Below are 10168 nucleotides of genomic sequence, written 5' to 3' on the forward strand. Positions count from 1 at the left end.
GGGGGGGTGGAGATGTGGTGGATTGTAAATAAAATATATCTCTGTCTAATGTAAGAAAATACACTTATGTCTCAATGAGAAGATGAAGGCCTAGTTTGACCAAACAGGGTGGGCAGGAGTGGGGGAAAGTATATGTATTTTAAATATGGTTACAGGAAGTTAAAGCAAGTAACACATCCTTCATTTTAATAATAGCCCTTGAAACCTAAGAAGCTTCTTTTTCTAAGGCTAAAGGCTTTACCAAGGAAGGAAGACTGCAGTAACATGAACTGTATTACCTTTCTGCTTCTGGGAGGCTAATGAGTCAAATAGAACTATATAAAACTACAGAATAATCTCACATTGCATTGTTCTGAGAGAGGCCTGAGAATGATCTGATTTGAAGATGGCTAAATGTCTCTTGTAAGCTGATACACAGTAATGGTAATTCCAAGGCAAAGATTCCTGAAAAGAAGTAGTAAGTTTAAAACAGAATAATAAAACCTCCCTGTAAAGTTTTCTTTTTGCTTTACACTTCAGAAATGTCAAGTTGGATCAGGCTATATTCCTGCTACACAGAGGCAGCAACAACACTGAAAGCTTTCTGTGTCTGTTCTGCTTGCCATAATGTAAAATGTTCCTTAGTGCTCTGCTAACAGTCAGCATGAAAGGATGAGCTTCCACTCACATGTTAGAATCTCTTAGATCCTTGCCACCACTTTTTCCCCATTCCACAAGAGAGATTTAAACATGTTTGCTTAGCGGCGAGCTGGGCTGAACAAACTGCCAGTAGAGCAGTACAGTGGTTTTAGCTGGGACAGATCCATAGGCTTTGCAGATTTCTCACAAATAATCAGGCTCCACAGCTTTTATAAAGAAAAGCAAAATTCTTATAGCCTGAATGTCTCCTTTTTTGCTAACATGGTTAAACTTTATGGCTTTTTCCCATTGAAATGAGATATATGGAGCAAAAACTCAAGCTCCATTTTCAGTTTTGAAATTTGAATGCTGTTGGGTTTTCTAGTGAAACAATAACTCTTGAGTACTTGGGGCTTAGAAAAAGAGACTGGAATAAGATGTTAAAAAAAAAAAAAAAGTCTTTGTGTGCAGCCCTAATCATGTTATAGGCCTGAAAACAAGGATTTAAGAAAGACATTTGTCAGGCTTTTTTTCTCTTTGACATTCCACTCAAAAGCATAGTGCCTCTTCTACAACATGAAGTGTTTCAGAGGTTAAACTTCTCTTAATACAAGGGTTGGTTGTTTTTTTTTCTCTGAAAAATCTAGATGCTGAGATAAAAGCAAATATGGTGGAAGCACCTAGATAGGATTGCTGGAAATGCAGGGAGGATTGAGCCCTGGAGGAGACAGAACTAGGAATTAGGTTAATCTCCAACAGAAAGTATAATCACATTGTTTGAAGTGCCAGCTACACACAACAGAAGCCTTCTACCTCTGTTGGAGCATTGTGATTGCTGGCCTAGGAAGTAGCCTAACTCTGAAGCTTACTGAGCACTCTCCAGAACTTACTCTGACTGGAAGAGATCCTGAACATGCTTAGATCTTGCCTCAAAATAGGATAAAAATAGTCTGAAAGGCTTTTTTTTTTTTTTTTTTTTAAAAAAAAAAACACATGTAGGATGAGAATGGGCACCAGTATCTTCAGGCAGAACTAAAACGAATTAACCAAATTCTTCTTGTTTATAGACAAAGTTTGGGAGATATTCTGACTGATAAAAGTGAGGTAGAGGAAAGGCAAATCAAGCTCAGGGAGTACTTACTGCTAGATTCCGTTATTCTGCTAAATATGACAGGAAGATTATTGGCTGAGAATCAGAAATTTTAAAGCAAGTGGAAGGCAGGTGGATTAGCAAATGAGGTTTGTTTTGACATTCTCTGCCCATCTTTGTCTTCATGTAACTTGAATGTTTACTGTGTGTTCTGATTGGTTCGGGGGTTTTTTTGGTTGTTTCTTTTTTCTTAATAGATGCTGAAGGTGTAAATGGAAGAGAGGAATCCGTGAACCTTAATGATGCTGATGAAGGATTTTCATCAGGAGCTTCCCTCAGCAGCCAGCCAGTTGGGACCAAACCTCTATCATCTGTATCCCAAAAGGGCAGCTTAAGGAAAACAGCAAGTGGGCGTTCTGCTAAGGATAAGGAAACCTCTTCTGCAGCAAAATCCAATGAGAGCCCTCGAGATTCAGTAGCTCGGAAGCAGTACATGCACCAATCCACTGACCTTGGTGCAGATATAATTGAGATGACACCTACTAAGAAACACCTCAGCCTGCCTGCTGGGCAGGTGGTGCCAAAAGCCAACAGTTTGAGCCTGATCAGGACCGCCAGTGCTTCCTCCAGTAAATCATTTGACTATGTGAATGGCAGTCAAGCAGGCTCCAGCGTTGGAGCTGGTACAGAGGGTGTTACTAATCTAGCAGCTGGCAACACCAATCGGTTTTCAACTATCAGCCTACAGGAGGACCGACTAGGCCAAGCTGGGGAAGGTAAAGATCTCCTTCCCCCAGGAGCTCCCCTAACCAAGCAGTCTCGATCTCCAAGTTTCAATATGCAGCTGATATCCCAGGTGTAACTTTGACTCCCTTCCTTAGGACTCCCTCTTTCCCCTTAATCCCCAGGCAAGTTCATCCTTAGGCAAAACATGAACCATCATCCCGCAGTGTGAAAATACTGACTGTTGTGATCTTGTTTGATTTGGTTTAGCTATCATACTGTATTACTGAAACAGCAATAATTCTTCCCTCACCTTCATCTCCCCCCCCCCCCCCCCCCCCCCCTCCCCATCCCAGGCAGGAGACAGCCTTCCCCCAGGTGGGACATCCTCCCCACCCCCCCCCCCCCCCCCCCCCCCCCCCCCCCCCTTGTAAATATGGTTGTGAAGCAGTATATAATGTACTGTATGCCTTTTTCCATGCCTTCCTTTCTCCTTGGGTGATGTGCAATCCATCGTAGGCTGATCAGTCCCATTTCAACACTGTGAGACTGGAGACACCGGCGGAAATGGTGAATGTGATCCCTATGAGATGATGCTTTGGCTTTGTTAAGAAATAGAAACGGGTTTGTTTTCTCGGTCTACAGTACTGCAAAGACTACTGGATCATGACTTTTCTTTCTCAGAACCAGGAGTGCCTCAGAGATTCTAGTGTGACTTTTGGACCTCTCTGAGTCTGTGCAATCAATTCTGGGGAGGGGATTGTCATTGCTGCTCCTGGCTGCCTACAGCACTTTTTTCATTAAAATGAGGGTATTTTTTTCTTGCCTGCCCCCAGTCTTTCATCCCAGAAGCTTTTGATGTTCAACAAGTGAGACATGCATATTACCAAGTTGCTTTCCCTCAGAGAGAGGATTCTAAGTAGATAATGTAGGTTACAATGCACTTCTAATGGCGTTGTAGCCATATGTAATGTTACATGTCTTCCCCTCCAGGGCACAGGGTCATTCTGCATATAGACTAAAATTTAGACAACACCATGCTGTTAAAGCAATTTGGTTTGTAAGTGGGAGGGAAACACTACTTTCCCAGGAACTAATGGCTAGCTCTGCTCCATTTTTGTTGTTGTTCTTGAGAGGTGCTGATCACTGAATTGAAAGGTGTATTTGGGTAAAGAGTATTTCTCAGGCTGCTTTCTATGGTATCATGCCTGTTGGCCCCCCCCCGCCCCTCCCAGCTGCTTTCTCAGTGTCCCTGAATTCAATCATGGAGTCATTTGAAGAATCCTGCAGTCCAGACAGACCATACTCTTAAGGGGCTGTCTCAGGGATAGAGACAATAGTTTGCTAGAAACACTGAAGCTTCAATGTGAAATGCTTTTCTAGAAATACTGTTTGTGCAAAGGGGTACTGACAGTCCTTTTTTCCCCAGAAGGATCATACTTCATTGCCTTGGTATTTATAATCTGTTCAGTTTTTTTAACTCTTATTTCAGTGGATTGGCCCTACTCTAGAAAATTCGGAATTCATGCCATTGAGCCAAGCCTTGAATGTATATGACTGGTATACGCGCACTGGCTGGTACTTACGCTAGAGAACACTGCTTAGAAGCACATTTCTGGTTACACAGGAAAATGTTTGTCATTCTCTCTCCATCTCTCTCTATCTCATTTTGGATTGATAGAGAGAAAAGGGGAAAGTTCATCCTCTATGCTTAAGTCATGTATGATATCCTGGAAGTTTACAAATTGTAAACCCACAGGAAAGAGTTACGATCTTTATGTGGGCACTTTGGTTTCACTGTCACTGTGAAGGATAAACATAAGCAGTTACAAATAGCAGGCTATCTTTGAATGATAGTCTTTAAGAAATTCAGGACAATGACAAGGTGTTGCATTGCTGGTACTTGGTTTTGGTTTTTGGGTGTTTGGGGTTTTTTTGCTTTTGAATCTCTTTATTTCAAATAGAACTTTTTTTTCAAATTTATATCAAAATTCATTTAAATATTTGAAGGTTTTTTGTGGTTTGACAAGTCACTTGGGTAGTCTAGTCTTCATATCTTACATTCATAAAGTGAATTAAACGGCATCTGGACTGATGCAGAAATTCAGTTAAAGAGTAAATAGTATCATCAGAAAGAAAGAAAACCTTACAGTTTCTAAATTGAAGTTAATCTTTAAGGACCACCAGTCACACACAGACGGAACTAAGGCAAAGTTGAGATTAAGCTACAAGGCATTTTCTGTAAAAATGTCAAAAGCTGTGTATGGTTAAACTTTATTTTATAAAGTTTTGCTAGTGGAGACAATTGGTTGTGGCTGAAGGTACAAAGTTTATATTTTGTAGAGACCATCACAAAGGAGATTCTATTAAAGAGCCATCACTGTAAATTGAAAAGGACCAAATAATTTGCATAAATCTTTGGGAAAGAGAAGGTCAGGAGTGTCAGCTAATTTTTTAAGAATTACTTTATTTCAGTATTTTAAAAAGTAGAGTTGTTCATTGACAAGGTTCTCTACTTTCTGCACTTGCCATTATAGGCATTCCTTGGGAAGTTTTAGGACACTTAAATTGGCATCAGGCCAAATTTTACAAACATTTTTTTTTTTTTTTTTTTTTTTTTTTAATTTAAAAAAATTTTTCAGCGCATTTTTTTTTTTTTTTTTTTTTTTAATATTCTTATGTGTAGAGTCCCGCACTATTAAACTATTTCAGGAAGGTGAGGCAGCTCCGTGACTTCAGATAGGGAAGTCAAATGTACATGCATAAATTCGAATTGGTTAATCCTTTAGTCAAACTACCTTTTAAGATATTTTTACAGTTCTCATTTTGATGATGTGCCTTTTGTTATCATTTCATCCATTGTATTTTGGTTTATTCTTGTGTATATATATCTACCCCATATAAGGCTTTTTAAAGAGTTCAAATTTATCCCTGTAAAAAATCTTTTTTGCTATGTGCTGTTGTGGTACATCTATAACCTCAAAATTACCTTTTTAGTGCAATGTTTCAGTTGTGGGAGCTTGTTTTGTCGTTTTTCAGACAAGTACTGTTCAACATCTATCTTACAAAATGAGTCATCACTAATATCTACAAAACAGCTGTAATAACAGGCTTTGCCAGTGCTGTGTATCATGTTTATCATTATTGCTTCTAGATGTGTCTCAAACTATGCCAGGGTGCGTTAAGATCATATGAAACTTTATACACTGAAGTTCAGTACACTTCAAAGTACTGTGGCATAAATAAAATTAGAAGTGTCTGGGATATGGGTTGAGGGAATAATCTACTGGCTTTCTGATTATATATGCTAAGTACTAAACAAAGTACAAAACATACTTAAATTTTCTGACACCTGTGACAAATATTTAGACTTAAATCTCTTTATCCTGACACACTCTGCTGTGTCTTGTTTTAGAACATTTGGTACTTGACATGAGGCACTAGATTTAGATTTCTGTGGTATTTCAGTGCAACTGCAGCATTATAAAAGAAGGTCAAAAAGCAGAACACGACGATTTTTCCCTGTGTATGTGCACATGCACGCACATACATGTAATTCTTAGGTGAGGAAGTGTGGGTACTATATTTTGATGTATATATACACATGTAAGTAGGGATAAATTAATTATTCCTTGATACAGTTTTTACCACATCACACTATGCTGCCATTTTGCAACTCATTTTTGTTGGGCTTTATAATTTTAGAGGAAAATATAAAATGCTGGGATTGCTAACTCCAGCTTGATTATCCTTTTCAGGGGTTTATTGTGAACAGCTTTTTGGTTGAATGATGAGCCATTTTTTCATCCTGCAGGCAGCAAAGTGATGAAGTAAAAATACCTATTAAAATGAATGTTGCAAGATGACAGTTTAAATTGCTATATTATCCTTTTAGTTTTCATTTGGAGACTTCGTATGTCACTGTCCATTTTAAATGCAGATTTCTTTGAACACCCTTTCTGATGTGAATTTGGAAAAGTTTTTTAACAGCATACTTCATTCTGTAATACTGAACATCATGTTGCAGCCAGTAAGCATTAGATCTAGTATTTGTAGTTTGCAAGTGTGTTGGTCTTAAATACAACATTTCCAACATACTCCTGCTAGCTTTAACATAATTAAAATTATCTGTTTTAACATCAAAATAGTGAGGAAAAAAATGTTTTCTGACAAAGTATTTATTTGCACTACTTATGAATACTGGAGTTTACTGGGACAGGGTTTTTTCTCACCATGTGAGGTTTACTTGTGTGTGGGTAGGTACATACATTTGTCACGTGTTGACAATCAATTGCCTCAACTGTGTGTATACTGTATGTAAATATGAACATATTTTTCAAGATTAAGGGGGGAACCTGCATCTTAATGGTGGTAAAGCTACTCTGTAGTAAGGTGACCCCAACTCTAACCCCTTTTTGTTTCCAGATACTATGTGGTTTGTTTTACTTCTTTAATGAAGATTATTAGTGTTGGAAAATTTTAGCTCCAGGGAAATTTTCCTCAATATTTAATGTATAACATGTTCAGAGAATTATATTTTGAAAAATTAATTTTGGAATAGATAATTTTATGCTATGGCTGTATTTTAACCTAAGAGTTTAAACTTGTCCTATTTTATCATGAACCAATGGCTATCTCTTTTAAGTGTTCAGCATTTTAACTTTGGTCACAAACCAGAAATTTTTGTTTATCTTGGCTTACAAATTTACATTAATTTGAAGACTAAGTGAGAACCAAGAATAATTTTTTGAGTAAAATCATAAAAATCAAGCAGTATAGACTAGGTACTGTACTCATAATCCTGGAGGAGGTGTGGAAAATATAATGGAACATGTTTGAATGAAATGTATGTACTGCACACAAAAAGATATTTCTGATGTTAGTAAATCTAATAATCTCATCCTTAAATTCTGCAATTCTCTCATTGCCAAAGATATTGTTACCTTGGCATGTTTAATATAGCATTAAAGCCATTAGCTAGGTCTCATTTGTAACAACAATTTACATCATAGGAATAGTTTGCATCAGAAGAGTAAACATGCCCCTTTTAAAAATTTATTTAAATGTCTTGTTTAGGATAATTACAGCACTAAAGTTGCAAAATACCACTCCTTTCCAAGCATGATAAGCAAAGAAGCCAGATCCTCGGTACTTGCATTGCATTCTTGGTTTATATCCAATTGTTCAATATTTTATATTTTCTTCAGTATTTTAAATGCTGTTTATTTCTAGCATATGGGCCTTAATCTCTCTTGATTATTTTTTAGTTTGTTTTCCCACTGGCATTCGGATAAACTTTGCTGTGGAAAGCTTTTCTGTAGGTGATTCAGGGTAACAGATCACAACATGGGTGTTGTGTTAGTGAATACATGTATCAGTCTTTCAAAATTTGCATGTCATGACCAGCTGAAGAGCCAAAATACTCACCTGCCTCTTACGCGGTGGTGGAAGACGATGGAGAGCTGTGAGCAACTTGGTTTGTCACTAGTTCCTGAAAACAAGCAGTAAGTGGATTTTGCAAGACTGATATGTATGAGGATTTCCACATAGTCATTATGAAATTTTAAAATAAAACAAATCTTGGAACAAGATTTCAAAATATAACAGCTAGCCATTTCAGATAAACTTGTCTAGTAAGTTTGGCAAGGGTCAAGGCCTGTGACATTAGAAGTTCAGAAGCAAGCTGTAGAAGTCTAAGGGTACCTTACAGCTTCCAGAAATGGATTTAGTAAAAATTTGTCCCATGTTATTTGTCTGTATTTGAGGTTTAATGAAAAAATTACTATTTTTGCTTCCATTCCTTTATTTATTTTTCTCTAGGCTTTGCCCTCCCCTTATTTTTTTTCTTAACTGTGTTCATCAGATTTTACCAAAGGTAGTATCTGAGGGACCAAATGAATTTAAAATGGGTCCATTAATTATCCCTCCTATCACAAAGAATTACTAAGCTATTCCTGTGAGGAGCTGTTGATGGGAACAGATGTATAGTAAAACTTTGTGTCTGTACAGTAAAACCTTGCCCTACATTTTAGCTTGTGCATGATGAGCAAAGTGATGAGATCAAGTTTTATTAACCGATTACTTGGTCGTGAGCTCCCAGTGTTTTACAGTTGGTGAGGTGTAAGCAATTTAGAGTGGAGTATCTTTGCATTCTGATAGAACTCTTTAAAGCAATTTAAATTTTGACTCTTGAAAAGATGATTAATCACTCATTAAAATGTGGTAGAGAATTCACACAGGTTTTTGATTTTAGAGGGTAAAATGGTCAGGGGAGACTTCTGTTTAGGAGTATCTCCTAGTAAAGTGACTCTGTGGTGCTTTGTCATGGAAACTTCCTCACAAATCGGTAGCGGATCCTGTGTGTTTGAGTCCTCGTCCTCCCCAGAACTGATCACAAAACAGAAAAGATAGTATGAATGAAGCAACCTTTTACCTTTTGTTCTAAAATGGTCCAGGAGGGCCTGGGAGCGACAGAAATACTGGCTATTGACACTGTTCTTTCTGTTCAGGCAGTTATTATTGTTGTGCTAGACTTTCATGTTATTAGTTTATGAAAAATGCAAGTAGTAAAAACTTTGTGGCTTCAAGTATACAGTAGATGTGAGTTAACAATCACTCAGGATAAACCAACTTGTCCAAGTATTAATAGCTTCCTAGTACTGGGGTGTGTCTGTGTGTTTTTGTGTGCCAGTGTTCAATGATTACTTTGAAACAAGATTTCTTACTGTTTTCTTGCAGATAGTGAATGCTTTTGGGATGGATATTACTAGCTGGTTATTTATGGAAAACCACCATATGATTAAATAAAATTGAGTCATTTAACATTTTTTCCATATCGAAGATTCCAGGAAAAAGCTAATAAAGATTTTTAATAATTAAATCAGATACTCTTAATACATTTTAGATTTACTATGGTAGCTTTTATTTGCTATGAAAAAAACCCAACGACTAAATTGAGGTACCCCATGCTGCATTTTTTAAATTTGTAGTTCCTGTACTTTACAATAAATCTTTTGATCTGTTTTCGTCCTTGTAAGAATACAGGATATGCTGTCAATTTTACTAGCAAAAAGAAACGTTCTGCAAGGGTTAAAAGATTATTTTCTTACTTTTTTCTGTCATACCAGGTTTGTTTCTCTGAACTAAGGTTTCTGAGGATTTTTACTACTTTAGCATTATGAAATCTTATCTCTGTCATAGAAGGAGCATAAGCAGCAAGTATCCCACTTCTTGTGGACAGACAGGCTAGGCGAAAGGACATGGATTGGTGGTGTGAGCCTCTCTTCACCAGGATAGCCCCGCGTCCTGGTATGAACCCCAGACGTTCAAGATTCGGTACTGGTGAAGGACTAAACCGAACGGGTTTTTAATAACCGCGACCTCTGCTGTATGATGTCCTTTAACCTGGGACCAGGGAAAATCTTCATTCTTAGACTTGAAGATGGCACGTATTGAAGATCATTTATTGGTGCATGTAAGCCATTATCTTAACTGTCTTACTGAGCTGGTTGATGCTGTTGACTGTTGTTGAAATGTGAAATGTAGTTACTATTGACTTTGTAAATACCTGCCAGAGATGAAATATAATTATTTTAAATCACTGTATATAGAGATGTATAAAACTCGACACAATCTGCAATGCAGAAAAAAATTATATATATAAATATATAAAGATGTTAAATAAATATTGTGCTGTTTCTGAACAGAAATGTATACTTTGTGAATTGCCTTTTTTTT

The 10168-nt window shown here is 37.3% G+C and overlaps 1 protein-coding gene across 3 annotated transcripts in view; it reads left to right on the plus strand.

Annotated features, from left to right (window-relative positions):
• The window catches only part of FAM126B (family with sequence similarity 126 member B), a 56441-nt gene extending 53687 nt beyond the window's left edge, over positions 1 to 2754 (plus strand). For all 3 annotated transcript variants that reach the window (XM_019473505.1, XM_019473506.1, XM_019473504.1), the window contains one exon: positions 1966 to 2754. In XM_019473505.1, the coding sequence (XP_019329050.1) occupies positions 1966 to 2570 (605 nt within the window). In that variant the 3' untranslated portion in view covers positions 2571 to 2754. The remainder of the gene's footprint in view (positions 1 to 1965) is intronic.
• The last annotated feature ends 7414 nt before the right edge of the window (positions 2755 to 10168 follow it).

The sequence above is a fragment of the Aptenodytes forsteri genome, unplaced genomic scaffold (genome assembly GCF_000699145.1).
Source record: "Aptenodytes forsteri isolate BGI_AS27 unplaced genomic scaffold, ASM69914v1 Scaffold183, whole genome shotgun sequence".
NCBI classification, from domain to species: Eukaryota; Metazoa; Chordata; class Aves; order Sphenisciformes; family Spheniscidae; genus Aptenodytes; species Aptenodytes forsteri.